Source organism: Sturnus vulgaris, chromosome 4 (genome assembly GCF_052056855.1).
Source record: "Sturnus vulgaris isolate bStuVul1 chromosome 4, bStuVul1.hap1, whole genome shotgun sequence".
Lineage (NCBI taxonomy): Eukaryota > Metazoa > Chordata > Aves > Passeriformes > Sturnidae > Sturnus > Sturnus vulgaris.
Genome location: NC_142246.1, coordinates 63,281,756 through 63,306,221, shown reverse-complemented (window position 1 = coordinate 63,306,221; position 24,466 = coordinate 63,281,756). Strand labels below are relative to the sequence as shown.

At 40.0% G+C, this 24,466-nt stretch overlaps 3 protein-coding genes across 4 annotated transcripts; 1 reads left to right on the top strand and 2 right to left on the bottom strand.

Annotated features, from left to right (window-relative positions):
* Window positions 1–1,223: 1,223 nt before the first annotated feature.
* Window positions 1,224–14,976, bottom strand: HELQ (helicase, POLQ like). Its single transcript, XM_014878991.2, has 18 exons — window positions 14,753–14,976; window positions 13,646–14,384; window positions 13,122–13,300; window positions 12,376–12,576; window positions 11,266–11,338; window positions 10,672–10,769; window positions 9,981–10,079; window positions 9,147–9,292; window positions 8,255–8,494; window positions 7,435–7,576; window positions 7,029–7,133; window positions 6,304–6,523; window positions 5,415–5,572; window positions 4,931–5,029; window positions 4,489–4,662; window positions 3,912–4,025; window positions 2,814–2,948; window positions 1,224–1,422 (listed from the first exon to the last, which is right to left on the bottom strand). The coding sequence occupies exons 1-18, from the start codon at window positions 14,903–14,905 to the stop codon at window positions 1,336–1,338; spliced, it is 3,162 nt and encodes a 1,053-aa protein (XP_014734477.2). The 5' UTR covers window positions 14,906–14,976; the 3' UTR covers window positions 1,224–1,335.
* Window positions 14,977–15,088: 112 nt separating this feature from the next.
* On the top strand, window positions 15,089–17,482 carry MRPS18C (mitochondrial ribosomal protein S18C). Its single transcript, XM_014878996.2, has 6 exons — window positions 15,089–15,186; window positions 15,301–15,374; window positions 16,336–16,419; window positions 16,852–16,909; window positions 17,212–17,271; window positions 17,359–17,482. The coding sequence occupies exons 1-6, from the start codon at window positions 15,135–15,137 to the stop codon at window positions 17,433–17,435; spliced, it is 405 nt and encodes a 134-aa protein (XP_014734482.2). The 5' UTR covers window positions 15,089–15,134; the 3' UTR covers window positions 17,436–17,482.
* Window positions 17,438–24,011, bottom strand: ABRAXAS1 (abraxas 1, BRCA1 A complex subunit). Of its 2 annotated transcripts, none has more exons than XM_014878994.2 (9): window positions 23,871–24,011; window positions 22,727–22,817; window positions 21,836–21,872; window positions 21,236–21,302; window positions 20,411–20,604; window positions 19,711–19,830; window positions 19,313–19,397; window positions 18,714–18,822; window positions 17,438–18,570 (listed from the first exon to the last, which is right to left on the bottom strand). In XM_014878994.2, the coding sequence occupies exons 1-9, from the start codon at window positions 23,955–23,957 to the stop codon at window positions 18,143–18,145; spliced, it is 1,218 nt and encodes a 405-aa protein (XP_014734480.2). In that variant the 5' UTR covers window positions 23,958–24,011; the 3' UTR covers window positions 17,438–18,142. The 2 variants fall into 2 exon arrangements, with proteins under 2 accessions (XP_014734480.2, XP_088020230.1); XM_088164104.1 differs by having other exon boundaries at window positions 21,156–21,302; window positions 23,871–24,004.
* Window positions 24,012–24,466: the final 455 nt, after the last annotated feature.

Sequence of the window (24,466 nt, the reverse complement as noted above, 5' to 3'; positions counted from 1 at the left end):
AGATATATTTATGCCAGATAAAGGCTTATAAAGAATTTATTCAATTGCTATGATTTCTCTAATGCAACAACAAAATGAGCAGTAGAATATTAGCATTTTCATCAGTTTTTCACCATAACCACTTTCTATCAAGCATTCAACATCTAACATCCTCACTAGATTTAAACACATTTGTTTATTTCTAGAACCCCAACATAATTAACCTGACTATCAAGCCCCCATTTCAACTCAGGTTTATTTTACTTTATTGAGAAAAGACCCAGTTTTACACAGAAATGCCATATTTAAGTGTGCTGTTATACTGGCTACCATAATCCAAAACTACTTTCATGGCCTCATGAGACCCCATCTGAAACACTGCATCCAGATCTGGGGTTCTCAGCACAAGAAAGCCATGGACCCTGCTGGAGAAGGTGCAGAGGAGGCCATGGAGATGCTCAGAGGGCTGGAGCATCTCTCCTATGGGCACAGGCTGAGAGAGCTGGGGTTGTTCAGCACAGAGAAGACTCCAGGGGTTATAACAAATGAGGGAGTGAGAGGCAGATAGTGATAGGACAAGAGGGAATGGCTTTAAACTAAAAGAAGAGATATTTAGATTGGATATTAAGGAAGAAATTCTTTACTGTGAAGGTGATGAAGCACTGGCACTGGGTGCCCAAGAAAGCTGATGTCCCATGTCTGGTGTTCAAGGCCAGGCTGGGTGAGACTTTGAACAACCTGGTCTGGTGGAAGTGTCCCTGCCCATGGCAGAGGGTTTGGAATGAGATGATCTTTAAGGTTTAAGGTTCCTTAAGCAAGAAATTAAAAAAACCTTTTAAAAAAAAGTAAACCTTCTGTTTGGAATACTGCTTCAGAGGCATTCTGAAAGAATTAACTCAGGGAATAGCCAGAGGCTGAATATGAATTTGATATCTGCATTTTTAAAAAAAGGCTTAAACGAGGCATCATTTATCATGTCTTACACAACTCTGGGACAACTTCTTTGTAACAAATTGCAGCTCCTTCCACTAGCTACGTTTAGGGTACAGAGAAACCTGCAATAAGCTCCCAGCAGAAGTGCACACAAGGCAGTCAGTCCAATTCTCGAAGTACTCCTAGGGCTATGTCTAAAACCAGGAATGAATGAAGGTATTCTTGTCCTGTTGCTCAAGAAGTTCATAATCCAAACCTTCAAATTAAGTCAACTTTCCAGGAAACATTGTGAATTCAGAACTCACTCAAAATTGTGGTATACAAAAGACATTAAATATTTATTAAATTACAGCAGCTTTAAACAGGAGAGTAAAAAATTTTAAAATATCCAAATTTTGGATTAATGGTTTTTCTTCATGACAATCAGTGGGTCCCTGGGATATCTGCTGGCACTTTTAAGAGTTCTTCAACTTCTTCCTGTAAAGCCTCAGCTTTTTCACTCAGCAGCATCTACAACAAGAAAAAATCAAGAAACAAAAAAGAGAAAATAAATATAAGCATTAGCTATAACTCTTAGATTAAAACACCAATGTTTCTTTCCAAACTTGCACCTGGGTCTGTAAAAGACTTCTGCTGCTCCCAAGACTGCAGCAACTTTTACTCACAGGACCAGCATTTTTTTGCTGATTAGTGTACACCCAGATAGGAAGCAGTCACACAAAAATTCATACAGGACACAGTTGGTTTTCTGGATTCTGCCATCACATAATCCACCAAATTTACAGAACAGGAACAGTTTTGTCTGGAACTGTTAAGGAACATTTCTAATCTTAGATACTTATTGTCTATGATGGAATAAACATTTTTAAGTTGTGCTTGCTGAGTTGACAACTTCTTTTATTTGAACTTTCTTACTACAGCATTTTACACCAGACATATGGGACTCCTGACATCAGCAGTTGTTTAATCCACTGCCTTGAACTGTTTGTTGCTGGTATGGAGAAGAACAGGATCCCATGTAAGCACTCTTCTAACTTTCCAGTTAGAGAAAACTCCATTAATTTAGTATCTGAGCATGAGAGTAGGGTAGATTGCTAGATTTATCATTGATGTAGATAAGGAATCTGCATATATCCCTTTCTTCTGGCTCCCACATCAGCAAACTGAAAAAGCAGCAAGAAGTCTACAACAACATTATCTGAACATGACCTTTTAAGTGCACAACCCCCAAAGTTGTTATGTTTATGAAACCAAAACTTTCTAATTGACTGCCTTATTTTTATACCAACCACCCAATCCTTTTATTCTGGACATTCCCTTACTTCACCAAGAGCTTGCTCTTTTAGTAGAATCAAACATGAAGCCAATACCATTGCAACAGCAAATGATGAATGGAGATAGAGAATACCATCACTTGATAAAGCACTTCCTGTAGTTTTTGTTTAGACACAACTCAGTGTTTGCTACAGAACTTGCACATTCAAAATGCAAAAGACAGGAAAAAATAAGAGAGCATGACAAAAGCAACTTAAATAGGTGAGGTTAACCCTGCACCTTGTTGCTTTCCATTCCTACAACCCTACAAATCCTATTCTTTTGTCACAACTACCACTAGAACTTCTGTAAGATAAGTCCTGAGATACTGGTAGAACTGGGCACTTCAGGTGTCAGACAAGCTGTCAAGCATTTTTGCCCTTTGCTTCCCCTCTGGAAAGCAGCCCCACTTGGCACTGTCCTGTACACAACAGATTGTTCTTAGTACAGATCAGCATTTGGATCACAAACATCCACTAATGCCTTTACTAGTAAACTGATTCTTTCCCTTTTAATGCCATTCAAACACCCACTTTTGACACATTGGAGTTCTGAAGCAGGTTTGTATAGATTTGTTTCTAACTCACCTTTGCAGATGAAATGATTTGTTTGGCTTGACGTCGTGACAAGTGCTCAATCATCTTCACCAGAGTTTCTGGATTTGCATTAGCCAAGTGTGCTAAAGTTTTGTACCCTGCATTGTAAAGCTGCTTGGCTCGTGCCTGAAAGTACAAAATTGTGTTAGATTATCAGAACGGGACATAAGAATTACTGATAAGTGCCAATCCCTGCACCAACCTCAAACATTTCATTCTGCTTATCAATCCAATTCTCTTTTTCTAATATGAATACTCACTGAGACCCTTTATAGCCCAAAAGCACAGCTTTACCACTAAGATTTACCACCCTAGCAATCTTACTCTGCTCTTAGGAACCCATTTGCCTTTATTTTCTCTGAGCCTAGATGATACCAAGGCTTCTGTCTTCTCTTGTTGCCATGTTTTTTCTGCATTCACTGTCACTGACAGGAACGACAGTCCCACATTCTTTGAAGGTGTCTGTCTTGTTTAGCTTCTCAGGTTAAAACCTCACTGCCACTAAATTCTATGGTTTTCTGACAAACTGGTTCTACAATATGCTGGACAAGCAAGTTAAATAATTTTGCAAAGAGTAGAACTTCGGACTGAAGCCCCAAAAGAGCTTTTATTTTAATAGGAGTCTTTGATTCAGAGACTGGTTAAATTTCTTATTTAAAATACATGCAAGTACTGCAAGTGATAGCCAAAGCCAAAGTTCCCAACAGGACTTTGCATATTTCTGTAAGGATCTTCTAACTTAAATATGTAAATTCTTATTTCTCTTTACTCCCAAGAACTGAAGAATCCTTACCACAAAAAGAAACCTGGACTCTGTTTTCCAACTGAGTATGCAGTTAAATTATTGTCCAAATACAGTATTTTCATAGTTGCTGTGGCAGCAGCCAGAAGAAAAACTTTGGATCCAGCTCCCATTTCCTCAACAGATCACTTTTCCCCCAACCTCCAGACTGTTGTGGAATAAATATCTGCATTATGCTGAACTCCCAGTAACAAATTAGCTTGGTCTTCCAGATACACTTGGAAGGCACAGTAACATTTTGCACACAAGTTAACATTGAAAAGTTCCATGGAGCCAGATTTACTGACCTCTAGAACCCCTGCTACCTCCATCAGAGGGATGAGCTCTGTCTTAACACAGTATGTCAACTGCTTGGTAAGTTCTGTCAGCAAGGCTTTATAAACCCAGAATTCTTCCAATTCCTGCAGAGACAAAGATTGCTAAAAATCAGCTCCAAAGTTCTGTATTTGGGGAATATGACTGACCAAACTCTGCTATGGCAACAAGCATGTATCTGGCTTTTAGATGGAAGAAGAACTATTATTTCTAGTCATCCTTTCAGAGTTGCAGAGGAGTATTCAGCATTCTTCAGCTGAACATCCCAAAGCTGGGGCAATTCTGAAGGATAAGCAATGCATTATTTTAATTATTTTACCAACAGCGTTGGCAGGGATCAGTGCTTGCTTTTACTATCAGAAATGTCACCGTATGAGCATACTTTGCTCAATAGAAAAAATAACATAGACCAAGAAAGGCGAAGAAACATTTTTGCACAGGAAAGGTGAAATACCACATCTGCATTCAGTTCTAAAGTTAGAGAACAAAACTCCAGATTTTGCAAAACCAAACCACAAAGAATTTATTTACATTTTTTCAACACAATACCTCACAGAAATGTAGAAGGCAGGATGCAAAGGAGGCAGCAGAACTAAGGAGATTTTGCACATATCCCCTGGACATGTTAAATCTCTCTGAAACACTCCATATATTGGTCTCTTTCAGTAGGGAATAAAGGACAAATGTCAGGTAGAGCCTGTTCACCACAGCATTGTCCACATTCTAGGAATAAGACAAGCTAGAATTCAGAGCCAGTATCACACTGCAGATGTTCTGTTAGTACTACAAGGCAAATCTTTTCATCTCTGCTCCCTTCACAGTTTTAAAACACTTCTATATTACATGCAAACACATTAAAACATTAAGAAAATCAACCAATGAGATTAAAGGAACTTTAACCATCAGAACAGCAATAAAAAAACACTAGCAGAAAAATAATCAAATGAAATGACTAAACTGTCATCTTAGGTATGAGAAATCTCCAACCTACCTTTTTGATGGCTTGACCAGAAGCCTTTTTTGTAATAAAGCTTTCAGGTACTCCCACAATATCTGCTACTTTTCGCTCTGCTGCACTCAGCTGGTTGAACTAAAATCAAATTTTATAAATAATTTTCAGATATTTAGCTTTCTTAATATTACAGGAAACACAAGTGTATTATTTACAGTGCAACAATGTTTTTCAATATCTCTATAGAATCAGTGGAGTAGCACTACAGTCACAGTCACAGGCAGCTCTGAAGCTTCTTTACCTACTTGTCTGAATTATCTGCAACTGTCCATCTCTGAATGCCTCATTTTAACAGAATTAAATAGATTTTAATGCTCCCCTAGTAAAAAAAAAAAAAAAAAAAATCTGAATATTTGCCATCAGATTGTTACACCACTTCATATCCTGTGTGTTCAAACCCCCTGCAAACTTAATATACAGGATTACTGAATGTCCCAATGCATGTTTGCTAGCAATTTCTCACCTGTCTAAAGTATATCATCCAATCTGGGCTACAGGTAGAAGTCATATCATAAGGAGTTGACAGATACAGGAGATGAAAATTGCTCTCAAGAACCAGCCCCTCCAAACCCTTCTTCAAGTCTCTGTACAGAAGATTGCAGTATGCCAAATCTATTGAGCCTAGAATAAGCACACAGGGTAAGAATAAGCACAATTATAAACAGGCACATAGAGTTAAATGAAGTACATTTTAAAATAGAGTCAGTATTGTCTCTACCTCCCACTAAAGCTTGCTATGCCATCTGAACTGGAGAGAAATATCTGTAACCTGAATAACTGTTCTGACTTAACATGAGCAGTGAAACAAGGCTGAGGAGAGGCAGTCACCTATTTCCATGTATGTTCATTCTGTGTGGGTTTGGAGTGCTTGTGAAATGCCTTGGCTTTACTGAAATCCTGCAATAACGTCGTAGATTGAAGGAACCCTTCAGACTCATCCTATTTCAATTACATTCCATACCCCAAAATCTTTGTGTTACAACAGGAAAACAGAACCTCCTGATACATTTGTTTTAATTACAACTGGTCTATGTGTCATATGTTCCCTTTCCGTCTTAAGCTTTCCAAGAAATCCTTCTGTTTACAATAACCAGTTCATAACAACGAATTGTAAAACAAGGTCCTGAGCCACTTTGATTACAACCACTAAATCAAATCTTTAAGTGATTTTTCTAAGGGTACAGTTCTGGTTTTGTTCCCAGTAGGATCAATATTATGACACTTCATTCCCATTGCATTCAGTCATGTGCGACTTCACTCCCATTTGCAGTCCACTACATCACGTAGTAAAACTCTTTCTCTACAACTTATTTTTCATTGAAGTTTGATAATAAGAATTAAAAAAGCCTTACCCTTATATGTAGCTTTACCCAACGGTGTGATTGTCAGGGAACATTTGGAACTGTCGTCTTGCTCAGATATTTTTCCTTTTAGGAGTCCTTTTTCTATTAGATTTTGCAGCCCATCTTTAACTACCTCTGAGAGGCTCTTCTCTTTAGGCAGCAGCTGCTGCTGAACACCCAGCAAGGTACAGCACATAAAATTGTCCACTTCCTCATGGGTAACTGCTATCTGCACCAGTTTGGGAAGTGATTAGCATATTTAAAGTTATAATTTCACACATTTAATAAGACATAGGAAAAAATTACTGAATAAAGAAAGAGTTTGTGTTTCTACAGAAATACACCTCAACAAACAGAATGATACTCAGTGGGGCATCTGATAGACTGCTCTCCATCTTTTCTATTACCCTAGCTACTGCATCATGTTGTTTTGTTTCCACTGTTTGTACTTTGAATCAAGTATCAGAAACAGAAATATTACTAGTCTGCTGTATAATAAGGTAGATATAATATTGCTTTTACACATAAGATAGTTGTTGTGTTACATGATTACTTATTAAGTGATTTAAATGAAAAGATCTAATCAGATAAGGAAAAAAATTTGAGTAAAGCTGTTCCGAACTTGCAAGTCTTGCAAATTTAAGCAGTCTGTCTTTTTCTACAGAATCCACAGGTGACATTTTCTTGGCATTTCCAAGCACTTGAATTACTAACAGAGAAGAGTTAACTGATACCTTCAGTCCAACTAAAGATAACAAAAGGCTCTGCATTCCCTTGGTCAACTCCAGCAGAAGATTGCTGTAGCAATTCTCCAAAGGACTGTGAACTAAATCCTGAACCTAAAAGGGCAAGGAATATATTAGTACAGAAGAATATTCATGCATTAATTTCACACTTAAAAAAAATCAAACCTGATATGCATGACTCAGCTTATAAAGAAAGTAAGGGTAAAGACTGAAAGTTTACAGTTCCCATCTGAAAACAAGCCACATAAAGGTAGTTTAAAGGTATTATGACATAAATCAAATACTTACAACTATAAGAGGTGAATAAAAGTTAAGCTAGGCATCTTGGCTCCTCCTGTTTATTCTGCCATCTTAACCCAGCAATTTAAATTACCAACAGCTTTGTAAAAATTACCAAGTGTTTGTCTTTTTCTTGCACTATGAGAATACTTTCTCCAGCACTGTCAATACCAGCACGACCAGCTCTGCCAATCATTTGTTTATACTGGTTCTTCTTCATGAAGTCATTGCCAACATATGGAGATCTGAGAATCACCCTGCAAAGAAGCCTTGAGTAAGTTATACTTTATATTCAAAGTACTAAAGCAGCAATAACATGTTACAAATTCAAATTCATTCTCTAGATGTGCCCCTTACCGTGTAAACAATAAAAATCAAATGCACATCTTTGGACAGATGTGACATCAATTGTAAAGCATTAAACTATTTAAAGTGTATTAAATGTGCACACGGAAGTGGATTCTTAGCAAACAATCTTTGGTCACACAGAGCACAGCAGCCCTATTATCAGAACTTGTATAGGAAATGATAACACATTTTTGTGTTAGAACATATTCCAACTGTAACTCCTTAGAAAAGGTTTATTTTACAATTTAAACACTGTTCTTAGAGTATCTAAAGAAACCACTGTTCTCTTGAATAACACTACTAAAAACACTAAAGCATTTTTCAATTTATTAAAACTTCCTTAGTCTATTTAGGTAATTGCTCTTCAGTGATATACTCTGAGGTATTTCCTACTGATTCACATTTCCTACATAAATACTGCACAGTCTTGTGTCCCAAGCTGAACACAAAATCCCTTATACTTCCAATTTGCTGGTAAAAGCACAAACACACTTTAAATAGCACCGAGATTCCCAACTTATTAAAGAATTTTTTTTTAAATACAAAGCAAAAAATCAATGCAAAAATGAAATGTTTTGGCTACTCACCTTCTAGCTGGCAGGTTGACTCCAGCAGCTAGAGTGGCTGTGCAAGCAAGCAGACACAGGACACCTGCACAATAAGTTTCCTCTATGCTTTTTCTTTCATCATTTGTAAGGCCACTGTGGTGATAGGCAATACCAAAAGGGATTGTTTGCTTCAGAACAGGACAGACAGTTCCATTTCCAATACTCTTTAGGTTCTTGATGAGATCTTGTTTTTCTTTCTCCCTGTGAGCTCTAAATTCTCTTGGAGGTAGAAAAGCATTTCTTTAGACTTTGATCAATCATTAACTAAAAAGAAAATAAAAACCAAGAGACATGCTAACTGTCCACTTCTGTTCATCATCCATTCCTTTAATATCTAAGTTGGAGAAATAGTTATTTCCAGTAATTTTGAAACAGCAATACACAAGAGGCTAACTTAGTTGCAATAGAACTTTTCCTGTTTGGAAACACAGAAACAGAAGGGATTCTATTCTGGCTGCTTTAAAATTTACAACTCAGATTTCCAAAGTGGGTACAGAACAGAGATATTCAACTGACTACCAAAGGACATGACCAAATACCATGATATAGAGAAATATGTTTGCTTTCTAAGCTTCCAGAAACCAGTGCCAAAGGGACACAAAGTTAGATTAGTTTAGTATGCTTTTCATTCTTTTCTTTAGTATTTGTCCTCTGACAATCATCTTTTTCAACTGTTTTGGTATAAATTAAGAACTTTTAAAAAAACTTTTATTTAATTAATGCTATCACTTATGCAGTTAAAAACTTTATATGCTTTCATGCTCAAAGCACTTACTTCTAATCACCAGGACTTGCAAACTAAATGACAATAAACCCTAAATTGTAAGCAATTATTTCACATATAATTAAAAAATAAAAGACAGAAACTTACTTCTTGAGGTACTTGCACACCAATGAAGCTACATTTTCACAACTCTTTTTAGTGGGACAAAAGATGAGGCAGGAATATTTAGGAATAACTTCGGTAACCAGTGCAATGATGTGGTCAGGATCTGCTTTCTCCAGATTACTAGAATACTGTAATAAGCACAGATTGACAAATATTTAAACGTAGGAATTAAGTCATAACCGAAATATTCAATAGCTGTTCTCAACCATGCTCCCACTGGATTTAATGTGATGTAATTCCAAGAAGTTGTAGGACAAGCTTTTCTCCCAATCCTCACTTGAAAGGCACCTAACTTGAGGGATACATGGATACACAAATCAAATTCTTTGCTTTTTCCCTTAATACTTCATTTTCTTTTAGCAACACTTGTGATACTGGCAGTCTACCATTATACACATTGTTCTTTATAAAGGTTGTAATGAATCCCTACAAGGCAGTAGTAAGCTGGCAAAACCCTCAAAAGGTTCCCATCTGATCTTCTTTCAGTTTTGTCTGAGAGTGATCAACTGTTGAGAAAAATCTACCCCCAAATATAAAATGTTGAGTATCTGGAATACTCAAACACATTACACTTCACATGTCAAAATACTGAAGAAACCTCTACCTTGAGGTGTAGAAAAGAAGTGAAAATCAAGTTAAGCATTCAGTAATTTAAGGCTTTTTTTTCCTTCCCAAAGCCTATCACTTCTTTCTCATGGTACTACAAATGTATTACCATGTTTAAGTGATTTCTCTAGTAAAAGGTCTGTAAGAAAATCAGTGTAAAACAATGCATTTCACAACAGTTCAAAGAAATTACAAGCACTTTGTTTTTACCTTGAAATTAAGGAGACGTGAAAAGGCAAAGCCATTTTCAGCTTTGCTGTCAACTGCATAAATGGTGTCTCGTATCTTTATGTATTCCTTTAATTCTACCTAGCAAGACAGAAGCCACAAAGAGAAACTTTAGATAAATCATTCAGTTTTCTCTAAAGATATTGCTGATGTACAGCTGCACCTTTTCCCTGGGCATCACATCATACACATACTGGCACATAAGTACATGCTTTATAATTTTTAAGAGAACTTAATTGTTTTAATTATTTTAATAATTTAATTATTAAATTATTTAATTTGCCTTGATAAAGCACGGAATAATAATGAAGAACACCAAAATTGTATTCCATGAACTATTTATAAACTATGCTGTCCTGACAGCATACAAGAACCAGCAGTACAGATTCTAGTTACACCAAATGGACTGCAATGATTCATCACAGCAGCTGTAATTTAGGAATTGCTTAAGTTAAAATGAAACAAATGCCTTAGCACAGCAGTATAAAGGTATTTGGGTATTTAGAAGTGCATAGTGCTATTTATTGTATTGATAGCAATTAGAGAGCAATAGCAGGCCTGATATTATACTGTGCAATTAAGCACAAAAGTTGTGATACAATCCCATGCAGATTTACTATGATTTTAAAGGCAAATCTCTTCTTTACTAGTTCCTGGTATTTTGGATACAGACCGGTCTAAAATTATTAGTGTAGTACTCTGCTTGCAGGAACTTCTGCAGGTCTCCAACATTATTTAACGTTGCACTCATGCCAATGATCTGTGTCTTTTCTGTAAAACAGAAGTTGAGATGAATTTATTGTCACATCACCAATTTTTAACACCTCCATTCAATATTTAAGTCATGAGACTCCTTCATCATTAGTCTTTTCAAAATGCCAAAGTAGCAGGTTTGAAAGGAAAGGCCACTACAAAAGAAATACTAAGTAGTAACACTGTTACAAAATACTAACTGAGACTTAAATGTTAAAAACGAAGCATTGAATTGGATGCCTAAAGGGCTCCTACGAAGAAATGGAAGACATTTGACAATACTCAAGATTTCACAGAGAAGCATCAAAAGAGCTTCAAAAACACCCTAACACCGTTAGAGGGTCAATTATCACTTAAATGAGTAAATGCTGTTAATAATAGGGAGTCATGCCATGTTTTTCAAAAGTAGCCAAAACAGCACAAAATCAGAAAGTGAGAGCTGACTTCCCTCAGAGAGGTCACAATTACAAAACTAAAAATAAAATTAATGACATTAACTGTAGCCATGACTTACTACTGGTGTAAAGAATTTTCGCCAGAGTAATTTCCAGAATTGCTCCACGACTTCCCTCCCCGAGCATATGCAGCTGTGCACAGAAGGGGAAAAGAAAGGGCAAAAATGCTTCTGAGCTGAGAGTATTTCTAAAAAAAACCCCTCCAAATATATAGACATAAATAATTACTATAGAACTGTCTTTGTTGGACTTCCTCATGATATCCCTTGTGTAAACTTAGATTGTTAAGTTCAGATGTGTAACCTCCCTTAAAAAGCATTCAAGAATCACAGAAAAACAGAATCATGGGCAAATGTAGACAACAAGATTTACCTTCCATTTAACTAGACCACAACTGACACAAACATTTAACTCCTGACAGTAAACAGTCAGCTTGGAGATTTTTGCATTCACCAGTCTGAGGCAACTTTAAACAAAACGTGGTTTAAACAACACTTAGAGTAAAAACTTTCCTAGCAGACAGCTTCCAGAAAAAAACAGAAATTAGTGCTTCAGCTGCCCTCTGTTTAGAAGCTACAGTATGGTCAGTCAGCCTGAAGAAATCCATGAATTAAAATCCCTGTTAGAAGTTATACACATTAATCAACCCCACAATCCCCCCTTGGTAGTGCAACTCAGCCCCACCACTGTAAGGGGCAATTATCACAGCCAAATGTTACTTGGTATTTTTCTTTTTTGTCAATGTTTCAATGGGTCATTAATACGAGACACAAAGTTGCAAGGTTTCACAACTAAGAGTTAAGTTCTAGGCTTCATAAAGTACATTCCATACAATTAAATTTCTTTATGCTTTTTCGTAACCCATTAGAGACTTCAAAATGACAAATAGTTATGCAGGAATTCACCATCAACCACTACCACAGTGGATGTCTCAGTATAAATCTATCACTCTAATATAGCAATAAGTGCTTCATTTAAAGAAAAAAATATCTTTCAGAATTACAAAATCACGTGCTAATTCAGAGCATAGAAAAATAAAAGTAATGTTCATGATGAACACTGTAGGCAAAACCAAGCAGGCAAAGAACTACACCTTCCTAAATAATTGCTTATTAGAACCCTAAAACAACATGCATCTGACAAATCTGAGTACATTTTTTGTGGCCTACCTCATCTACCACAACGAGGCCAAGGTCATCAATTCTTTCTGTTTCAATTAAGGAGTTCACCAGAGCATGTCCTTTTTCTATAGTAGCAATATAAAGAGATTTTTTTACTCTCCTTTTGATTGGTGGAAATCTTCCTTTACTTCCTGCATATTCTTCAACCAGGAAACCCAATTCTATCCCAAAACTCGATAAACCCCTAACCTATAAAAGAAAATCAGTTAAGAGAAGAAATTTATGCTCATTTTGGATTTCCGAGCTGCCTCAACAACTCAACAGAAAACCAACTCACACCACAACCAACTGCTTGAATTAGTGAAACATACTAGCTAAGAATATCTATTCCAGCTACAAAATTGAAGAGTCCACACATATTATCAAGCTGGGTTTCATCTGTTCTCTAAAAGTAACTTTTCCTTTGTACCAAAAAATGTTCATTTTTATATCAAGATCACTTCTTCAGCAAACTGGGCAGCACAGCTCTTAGGCTGCAGAGCTAAACAAAACATCAACAAAAAAGCCATTATTTGAAAATTCAGCGTTTCATAACTCAACATCTTCACCTCATGATTTGTGGCTGTTCCATTGCAAAATTACTGACCCTCAGAGCAGCATTTAGGAGAGATCACTCTCTTCCCACCATATATTCATAAAAACCTTGCTGAAAACCAGGCGAGTGAGCAAGTAAAAAAGCCTACCAGGAAAAATTTATATCAAACAAAGCAGTACTAGAAATACTGTATCCAGACCTTTTCTTGGACAATGGCAACATATGGCAGGATCATCAGAACATCCTTCTGCCTGCAGAGTAATTCTTGGAGAATTATGATTTCAGCTACAAGAGTTTTTCCACCACTGGTTGGCAATGAGTATATCAAGTTCTTCCTTTGCTGTAGGGATTCTAACATTAAGCAATCATGCTGCCACTCTGCAAAATGAAAAAGGAATTATCAGCAATCCTAAGGGCATGTTAGTTGATACCAAAATGACTGTGTTTCATTTAGAACATTTTGAGCTCAGTGTTTGAGAGCTTTTCTTCAAAAAAGCACTTAAAGCCTTCAGTGATGGTGACTTCCAAAGTATTCCATAATCCGGATGGACACCATCCACCCATTCCATCCATCTAAAACACCAAAACAGCCACTTCCTAAAACAGGACAACTACTTTCCAACGTGGTTTACATTAAGCGTTACCTTAAATATTTTTACAGTATAATGGGTGAGACAGACAATACTCCACTAGCAGTTCTTTTTTATCCATTAGTTACACTACCATAGAGTGTTTCAATCCCTCGAAGTTGTCTGAATAAATCTTTAACCTTGCTAGGTAATCCATAAAAAGGGCCTATATCAACAGAAGAAGATTCAATAGCCTTCCTAGCCACAAAAATCTCTTCAGATAAAACAGCTTCTTTGAGCTGCTTGGTCTTGGAGACCTGCAGAGTCTGGGCTCTGGCATTTCCAGTCATAGCATTTTTCAGGTGATCTTTGAGACTCTCAGTTTTAGATAAAACACTCTTGGAGCATGAGGAAGAGTCAGTAGGTCTGTTCCTGTGTTCAGCACCAGTATAAAAAGACAATGGGTCCCTGACTTTGTCCGAGGAAGAATTCACACGTTCATCCCTCCCTTTTGAGACTGGAGATGTTCTAGGAGCAGAAGAAAGTTCATCCATTTTTTCAAAATACAGAAGTTGTGACGATGGCAAGTCATCTAAAATAGAATCAGTTAATTCTTGATTGCCACCAGCTGGGTCACGGTCAGGCCTTTGGCAAGCACCCTCTTTGTCACTTTCAAGGCCAACCACATTTTCCGAAGCAGAAAAGTTATCTTGCTCTTTCTGGTGAACTCCTGACTGAAGGTTCCCAAGTAAGACCTCTCCAGCTGCTTTCACATCCATATTTTTGTCCTGCAGGTATTTGTGTTCAATATCATCCACTTGAGCTATCAACGAATCGTTTCCATAAAAGCTGTCATAGTCACCAAACATATCCTCCTCGCTATCGTTACTGCCCTGCAAAAACGAAACAGGAGTCATTAACACCCCGAGGCAACACCACGGAAGGCAGAACAACTTGCAGAGCACAAACGTCAGAGCCAAGTTACCTAAGTCTGCCCCAACTTAACACGAAAGCATTTTGGCTGATGTTGCCATTGAGGACAACCCAGCTTGGGTTCTGAAGGAACGCCTTGACTCACACAGATATCCTACAAGTAGGAGGATACACGTGAGGAGAGATGATAGAGATGAATTTTTTCAATGCTAAAGCCAAACAGCACCATACCTTTGCTTACAAAGTACGGCTCTTCCCGACACACACCACCCTCCCAGACGGAGCCCCCCCGCCCCGCCACCAGCCCCAGGATCCCGCCATCCCCTACCGGAGCCTCGGCCGGGGGTCCCTCGCCACCAGAGCTCGGTCTCTTGCGAGCCACCGGCGAACTGGCGGCGATGGGCTGCACTGGGGCCCGGCTCCGCTTGCGCTCCGAGCTGGAGCGGCTCTTCCTCCGCACGGCGAGCCTGGGCTCCGCCATGTCCGGGGCTGCACGGAGGCAGCGCGGCGCTGTCACGGCCGCGGCGGGACACGGGGAGAGGCCGCCGGACCGCCCCAGGGAGGCGCGGCCGCCACGGCGGGAGCGGGCACATCCTGCAACAACCCGCTCGGGGAGCACGTGACAGGGCTGCGACCAATCGCCTGCCCCGAGTCGGGAAGGCCGCGCTTCTATTGGCCAGCGAGCGGCCGGAAGTGGTGCTGTGGGTGTCATGGCGGCGCGGGCAGTGGTGGCGAGGGCAACCTGGCAGCGCCTGGTTCCCGGTGCGTCCCTCCCGCTTCCCCCCTCTTTCCTTGCCCTGAGCGGCTGCGGGGCCGTTCGCGTTTCCGGGCTGTCATACCGCGCCACCGCTAACCCTGTCGCTCTTTCCCCTGCAGCGGCGCTGTGGGCGCGGCCGCGCCGCCTTCGGCATGAAGGGCAGCCTGAGCGGCAGCTTGAGCATTCGGACCAGGTGAGGCTTCCCCGCCCTGCTGTACCACTGTTCCCCCGCCGCAAGGCACCAGCAGTGGATGGAAACGTTTTGCTCTGGTCGCTGTGTAGCTCTGGCTTCTCAGACCCCGAATCTGTCGTGGGGAGCGCAGAGGGAGGTCATCAGGCGCTGGAACTTAAGGGCCCATGGATCTGTATTCCAATATCTTGACTAGAGCCTGTTAAACCTGCTGTCTCAGTAACTCGGATGTGGAGCCAGTGACAGGACAAGGACCAGTGGCCGTAAACTAAAAACGCAAGTTTCACCTCAGCATGGGGAAAGACTTCTTTACACTGAGGCCTCCTCCCAGGGAGGTTGTGGAGTCTCCCTCTCTGGAGACATTCCAATCCCACCTGGACGTGTTCCTGTGTCACCTGCTCCAGGTGACCCTGTCTTGGCAGGAAGGTGGACTGGATGATGTCCAGAGGTCCCTTCCAACCCTGACAGTCTGTGACTCTGTGAAAAGTAAAAAATTGCCTTTCATATCTTGTAAGAATTTGGTGCTGGGTGTATTCTGTAGCTTGAGGAGGTGTTTAGTCCTTGGGAGGTATTTCTTAAACGCTTTATAAAGTGTGTGAGCATACAGGAACCTCCTCAGGCCATTTTTTTTTTAAAGATTGTTGCAACTTAGCAGACAGATCTACTTTTCTACCTGCTTCTGTAGATTTTGACTTCAAGTAGAAAGTGTAAGCACTATCTTATGAATGATTTAATAGAGTTGCTAGTGTCATTGTTACTGAAATATATAAGGCTGTTTACTTGTGAGAAATCTGCTAGGTTGCAAGGTATCAAGAAGTGAGTTAATGAAGTTATTTCAAAACTTCAGTGGTGCACTAAATATCTCTCCTGGTTTCAAGACAAATATTGATCAAATTATTAAAAGTAACAAATGTTCTCTATTTTCTTGTGAAGCTTACAGATGTTAATAATACTCTGATTTCAGCCCATACAAATGGAGAACCCCTATAAAGACCCTCCAAAGAGATGTGTGTTATGTGGAATAAATGTGGACTATAAGAATGTGCAGGTGAGTTTGAAAACTGCTGTGCTTGCATGAGAGTAATTGCTTTACAGTTTTTAAATGTGTAGGAAGACCAAAGTGATAAAAAAAATAATTAAAGGGATCTATTCATATGTGTAGGGACTTAAAACTTAAGAGTAAGAATGTGTGCAGGTTAAGGGCCATATAATGTAGTCATGCTAAGATGCTTAATCTACTAATGGTGTGTGACAACTTTGTTGTTTAACAAATAGAGTCCTTGTTTACAATTTGGCTGCTGCAAAGCATGGAAGTTATTCCATAGAAAATACTGTCTAGCTCCAAGCTGTACTTTTTTCTTCAGATAGAACTGAGTTTTGAAAAAACAGATGAAAAAAATAAAAAATAGAGTGTAACATAGTAACATAAAGCTCAAAAAAAATTCTTAAACTGACTTTGATTTTTCTTAATTTTAAGTAGCTTCTTTCCCAGTTTGTTTCTCCATATACTGGCTCCATTTATGGCAGGCATATCACAGGTATGTGAAGTATTAAATTAAATCATATGGGTTAATAATACTGTTTTTGTGACTCTGTGCATCAGCAGTCTTTCTGAAACTAACCACTCCCAACTCTATACATTTTGTAATAGTATTCCCCTGACTTAGTAACCTGGATCAAGGAATTAAAATATCTTTAATTGTATGCATTTTGTATTTAACAGTGAAAGCACATGTGCATTTTTCTAGAAAGACTTAATCAAAGCTAGAGGGAATTGTCAGTAACATGCCTTTCACCCTCTAATGACTTGCTTAGTGTTGAAAATAATTTATCTCTTTAGGCTTGTGCAACAAGAAGCAGAAGGAAATTACAAAAGCCATTAAAAGAGCTCGTGTATTTGGTAAGTATGATTTTGCTTTTGAGTTTTCAAACTCAAGGCTACTTTTCTACTAAGAACACCTCCATCTTATTTTTTTTTTTTTGACAGGATTTATGCCAGTTATGTTTAAGAACCCACAATTTCTCACAGACCCCAAGCTATGTAATATCAAGTATCCAGAGTGATATACTGTACAGAAATAAACAATAAAACTGTATTTCATGTTTATATACTTGTTTGCTGGAAATGTGGTTTGCTAGCATGATGTGTGGTTGATTGAGGAGTGGATATCAGTCATTATTTTTTTTTTTTTTTCTTCATGAAGTCTCTGCAAGTTATTGTGTGAAGGAGGATTAAAGCAATAATAGAAACTGGCAGCTGTATGGACCCCTTCCTCTGCTCACTGGTCTTGCTAAAGCTCAGGTGGCTGCTGTTTCCCTTGCTGGGTTGTAAGATGGGGAGAAGTAAACAAGCACTGGTTTCCTGAGGATAAATTCATGTATCTAAACTGTGGCAGTTCATGTAGAGAGCTAATTCTGTTACGTGTTCATTTGATGCTCCCTGCATCAGGAGGGTAGCACTGCTTCTTCACCAGCAGCTTGAAGTTGAATCACTTGGAGGCAGTATGTGACATGCTCATCCAACTGATAGCATCCTCTAGCATAGTCTTTGAACCCTGAGAGAGAGAAGACAAGATGGAACTCTGGAAAGCAAAGTGAGAAAATGTCATCCTGGACTTATCTTTATGCTGAACGGGATTCGTGCACTGGAAAAAAAAACAAACCAACCTGCAAAAATGCCCTGCTACATACATACATCCCTGCAGTGCAATAGATAGATACATCACTGGAGTACACCAGCAGCAGCTGTTGGTGTGAAGTCATCTGACAGATCAGAAAGTAGGAGAGTGTGGGTATTCATTTGCATCTCTGTTTTTATCAAGCACTTCCTCATCTGTTTCAGTGCTACTCAGTGTAAGCTTCCTGTCCTGGTCACTGTCCTCTTGGTCTTGAAGTGATTCTTGATGAAGCTGCAATGATCTGGATTTCTTGAATGACTTTGAAGCTGTTGTGGTCCCCCTGACTTTACGCTTGTTTATATGCCTTGTTTCAGCTTCAGTGAAGTCTCTTTCCTCTACCATGAGAGTCAGTTTGTCCATGACATTAATATGGTGGTCTATGTTGCAGCAATTCTTGGATATGTGTTGGCCTTTGAAGGAAACAATGCATGTCTGGAGTCCGGAATTGGGGAAAAATGTTTGCAGTGCCTGACAAAGGAGAACGTTCTCCTTTGGCTCTGCTGGGTGGTTTTTGTCTTCTCCTGAGGAAACAAAACAAAGTCAGAGTTCAGAACCTCTTGCACCACTGCTGTTTTGGCTCCCTCAGGTTCAGAAGTGTTTTCTGCTTCTGCCACTTGAGTCAACCTTGGAAAGGCAAGGCTTGCATCACATTTGGTTAACTTACCCGAGCAATTTTGTTGCTTTTTCCTCTTTATTTCTTCTTTTAATTGGCTCACCTCTGCTAAGAGTTTCTCTACAGATCGTTCACTGATTTCTACTGTAATGCATATTTTCTGCAAAAAGAAGAGCATGTTGATCAGATTAACAGTATTCACAGCAGCTGATTTTAAAATACTTGCAAAATCCTTAAAGGTACTCATGGCTAAGTTGGACGTGAAGTAGTAAAAAGCTTAAGTAATGATTTGGAGGTAAATCTGTCAGATAACTTAAACCGTGTATTGAACAAGATGCAAGATGTTTTATTTGATCCCATCTAGGCAAAGGAGATCTAACAAACAACAGATTGTACTCCTTCAAAATAATCCTCTTGTAAGAATGTATTTGTGGACTTGAAGATTAAACATTGTACTTTCATCAAATGGGAATTTAAATCCTCAGCTTTGAGAATGCAGTGTTCAGCACAGTAAATGGAACTCATTTATCTTTCAGTTTGTCCATGTTTTGGACATGGCTTTGTTTTCTCATGCAGTGCAAGATGTTGTAGCCCTTGGGTGCCTTGGTTTTGTAGAATTGCTGAAGGTGAGGCAAGTGTGCCCGGCTTACCTTCAGTTCCTCCTGCAAGGTGGCATACATCTCATTTATCTTATGAACCTCTAGTAGGGACCCATCTTCATGGAAGAATTCTGGCCTGTGGACCAAGAGTAGAACTGCATAATTACAAGTTAGTGATCCCAGTGCTTAGTAAGAGCTTTAGTAAGTAAAGAAGTATTTTGGGCTTCAGTGCCAGGTGCCTGTGTGAGACAGACAGCTCCTGGCAAAATATGGGACTGAATTAATTTCCAAGTATGCTGGAATGGTAAGTAACTGTAGAAAACAGGTCAATAAGTGAGCAAGGTATGGCTGTAGCATTTGCAAAAGCACTTAAATGCTTTCATAGAAAGGTGAGTGTAGTTATGGTAGTGGGGAGCTACAGCAGACAGTAAATATGACATGTATTGTACCTGTGTTGTCTCACAGCTCTCACAAAACCGGAGGATACACAGGAGCCAGACACTGTTCTGTAACCTTGCTGTTCTGCCATGCCCAAGTTGGTAACCACCAAAGGGACTTTCTGGAAAAGACTTAAAATGCAGAAGTATGAAAACAGATCTAGTCATATCCAAAGGTCTCTCTTTAAAAGTTAAATGTTCTTGACAATTCAAGATCCAAGGAGAGGGTTATGGCATGGTTGATCCTTGCTAAATGTCACATAGCAATGAGGCTAAACACAAACTCCAAGAGCAACCAGAAGCTGAGCAGTGCCCATAATTTCCCCCCCCCTTCTGACTACAACGCACACTAATGCAACACTTGCAAAGCCTAGCTTGTGAGCAGGATATCCCTGAAGATAAAGTTAACACCAATTTGAATATTTTGATGAACATCATGTATGGTTGGAAGTCCTGTACACAAAACAATTTGATCAGGAGCAGCTTATGTCTGTAAATAAACTGACAGTGTCAGTTTGGTGATGCTGGCACCAGAGATAAAAAGGGTAATCCTAGAATAGATTTCCAGGGTAAGCCTTCAACTGGGCTCTGGCAACATAAGGAACAATCTTATTAACAGTTTAAGTTTCAAAAGTAAAATAAACAGTGTTACTGATTTAGCTGCAACAAAGTAGGGAAACTTTCAAGTTTTAGCACATGCTGTAGACATTACCCTTCCTGAGGCCGATGTAGAGCATGTTCCAATCTGTAAGTAGAACAACTTTCTGTCATCACACTAGAGGTTAAAAGGAGGAATACAAGCCCCTGATTTGATAGGTGTGACTGCAGGTTTTTGTGAAGAACTCTTTCCCGGAATGTCATGGTCTGGTCTGTGTTACGTCTGAATTTGTACCATCCTATTACACTCTGCAGGCAGAAGAAAATTCAGTTACTGTTGAATCATTATGTCCCTGTGTGTCACACTGAAGCAAATTTCATTCAGTTCAAAGTCACTGAATTGTTTGCTAGTAGCTGCATAGTTAAGCAGTTGAAACCCTTAAAACTTCTAAGCCTAATTCCCATCTTCTTTCCTTCAAAACCATGTGTCAAATTGCTCTATTTCTGAGCTTGTGTTCAAGCTGAAAGTGCAAGCTTTCTTCTGTGGTGTTGTTTATTTTCAGCTTTCAGTTTCCCCTTGTAAAACTTTGTTCTGTGGAAAAGACTGAAGTTTTTTTGATGAAGTGGTCCTCAACCATTTGTGAGCTGACCTCAACTGATCTTAAGGTGGAAATTTGTGCAATTCCTTTGGGATCCCTGAAGTGTTCACTTGAGAAATTAATAATTAAAGTTGTGATACATATGTAGACAAGCCCTATTCAAAGATAAGCTAAACTGGTTTTTTAAGGAGAAAAAGGATGTAGCTGCCTTGACCAGCAGCATGAGGGACTATAAAAGGTTTAAAATGAGAAAAGAAAAACCTTGATGCAAGAGGTATCCAGAGCAGCCTCCAAAATTTGAGTGAGCTCCTCAGTAGGGTTTAGATTTGAAAATAAAGTACCTTCTTACAGCCTGACAGTATTTTCTTCAGGGCAAGTTCATTCAGTTCTCCTGCAGAATTATAAAAGCTAGAAGAAAATTAGGACAATTAGAGGGCAAGAAATTTGACTGGAAAAATAACTCTAGCATGCTGGCAATCATCTCTCTTTTTTTTTTTTTTTTTTTTTTTTTTTTTTTTTTTTTTTTTTTTTTTTTTGTTTTTTGGTGTTTTTTTTGTTTTTTTTGTTTGTTTGTTTGTTTGTTTGTTTGTTTTTTGTAGTTAATACTATTAAGGGTGGGGTTAGAATGTATGGAATGCTTTTTTTCAGTGTGTTGACATTGTTCTGTAGCTTATATAGTATCATAGCTCACCAGAAGTTGCAGTATGCCTTATCTCTAGTTCTATACACATAGACAAACACATGCACACACACACACAAAAGACATAAAGAACCAAAATAGGAATAACATAAGGCACTTTGCATCTGTAATTCCAAGAGGTTGACATTACTGCTACAGTTACAGTTGGGTGATTTTCTCAGGCAATATAAGTTTAACTCTTGAAGAGTTCAAGTTAGGATTTATTTTAACTTTTCAATGTCTGTTTACTTAAGATTCTTACCTGAACAACTGGTAGCATGGAATATGCTTCTGTATGTCTGGAAAGAGAAAGTCATATTACTCTGGGTTTGTCAGCTCAAGATGTGTATTCTATGTGCTATGATCAGCATGAAACTGATAGAAGGACCAAGAAATAATTCTATATAATTTCTTAAAATTGAATGCATTAGCATAAATAAGGCGAAGAAATATTTTTAAAATACAAATTAATTTTGTCAAATATAAAGGAAACCACTTACATAAACTGTACTTTTTGTATATTTTTCTAGTTTGTCAACTGAAAAATCAAGCTGGGTACTTTATCTTTTTCTCCTTTCTGCTGGGTGCAGGAGTAGTATGTAGTAGGAAGTATTTCACTTGAGTTACTCCACTCCAATCACATCAAGAGGATAACGAAAAATACATCTGGCATCTGCTTAGTGAAATTATTAAAGAGCTTGCAGCCTTCATGCACAAAATTTTGTCAACTCCAAATGAGGTAATAGATACTAATACGTTACAGTTCACATCACTGATAGACTAAGCTCTTCTAGGGCAACTGTAGTCTAGGACTAGAGTTTAATGTAGCCAAGACAAAGGTCTAAACCCCAAGTTATGTTTAATGTAACAAGATATGCGGCAAGATATTATCCATTCAAGGAGCTAAGAACTATTATTTCTGTTAAATTACTCTGTTTTCTGCAGCAAAATTGTAATTTTTTAGCAGTTAAAATGTTACAAAATAACCCTTCCATGTGTTTTGGTTGTTTGGTTTTTTTTTTCCATCAGTGAAGCGTGTAGGACCTTGGAGCTTTGATCTTTCTGTGGGATTTTCACTGCTGTCCCTCAAAACTGAAAACTGTCATTTACTGCCCAAAACGAAGGAGGCTATGAAAAATGTAGACACACTAACCGATTGTATAAACAACTTCAACATCATCCATTTGGGAGTCTGTAATGCTGTTCTTGGCTTCACCTTTCACATCTCCGAGAAGAAAACCTTCCTTTAGAGGGGAAGAGGGAAAAAAAAATCACATGAACAGTAGCATTGAACAGACACTTCTGCTCTCCTCGGCGCTGGTGCAGCCTCGCCCCCTGTCCTGTGTGCAGTTTTGAGTGCCACAATGTAAGAAAAATACAAAGCTATTAGAAAGTATCCAAGGCATGGCTGCGGAGATGGAGGGTCTAGAGGAGCAGCCACAGCAGGAGTGGCTGAGGTCACACAGTCTGTTTAGGCTGGAGGGGAGACTTCATTGCAGTCTACAGCTGCCTCAAGAGGAGAAGTGGAGCGACAGACACTGATCTCTTCCCTCCGCCCACCGTGACAGGACCCGAGGGAGCGGCATGAAGCTGAGTTGGGGGAGGTTGAGGTTGGATAGCAAAAAAAGGGTTTTTCCCCAGAGGGTGTTTGGGCGGCTGAACAGGCTCCCTAGGGAAGTGTCACAGCACCAAAGCCTGGCAGAGTTCAGGAAGCGTTTGGACAGCACTCTCATAGGGACATGGTGGGATTCTTGGGGTGTCCTCTGCGAGATCCTAAAGTTGAGCTACATGATCCTTGTGGGTCTCCTCTAATTCTATCATGATTCTCTAATAGTAAGTGCTGTCTTCAGGAACGGGAAAATTCTGTCAAAACGAACTTTATATATGTATATATTTTTTCTTTTTTTAAACAGAGTGGGTTCTGATTCATTTTTTCAGTGCTAGCCCGCGGTCAGGAAGGAATCCCCAGCGAGGCAGTGCAGTGTCCGGCTGGGTTGGCTGACGGAGCCCGAGCAGCCCGCGGCCGTGCGGTGCTGCCCGCCGAGGCTGGGGCCGGGCAGGGCGGACACGGCGCTGCAGCCGCCGCTCGCCTCGCTCGAGCACCGTGGGGAACACCCGCGTTTCTCCGCCGCTCGCACACAAAGCGGCTCCCGGGCGCGGCGCGGCGGGACAGCCCCGAGCCCGGGCGCTCTCCCAGCAGGGCCGGGGCAGGGGACGCCCGGCAGCAGCGCGGCCCGCCCCTCCCTCCTCTCCCCACGACCCGGCCCGGCCCGGCCCGGCCCTCCCGCGGCACCCACCGTGTCCGAGTCGGTGCTGAGGTGCTGGAAGGCGAGGGCGCCGAACACGAAGCCCGAGAGCAGGGCCGAGGTGCTCTCGCCCTCCATGCCAGCAATGGCGGGCCGGGCCTCAGGCGGGCGGGCGGGAGCCCCCAGCGGCCGCGGGAGGCAGCGCCGGCCCCGGCCCGGCCCGGCCCGGCCCGCAGGGAGCGCGGCCCCGCGGCGGGCCCGGATCGGATCTGTCCTCAGCTGCAAAATGCGGAACTCGGAAACACGTTCTCAGGAGATGTTTGAGCTTGGTCTGCTATCAAACCTGGTCAGCAAGAAGGGAGATTTAATCCGTGAAACGGTCACAGAACCAATTAGGTTGGAAAAGACCTCTGAGATCATCATCAAGCCCAGGCCGTGACTGAACACCACGATGTCAAACAGGCCATGGCATTGATTACCACGTCCAGGCTTTCCATAAACACCTTCAGGGATAGTGACTCCGCCACCTCCCTGGGCATCTCATTCCATTGTCTAATCACCATTTCTGTGAAGAAATTCTTCCTAATGTTCAACATAAACCTCCTGTGGTGCAGCTTAAGACTTGTGATAATTGATAAAAGATTCGT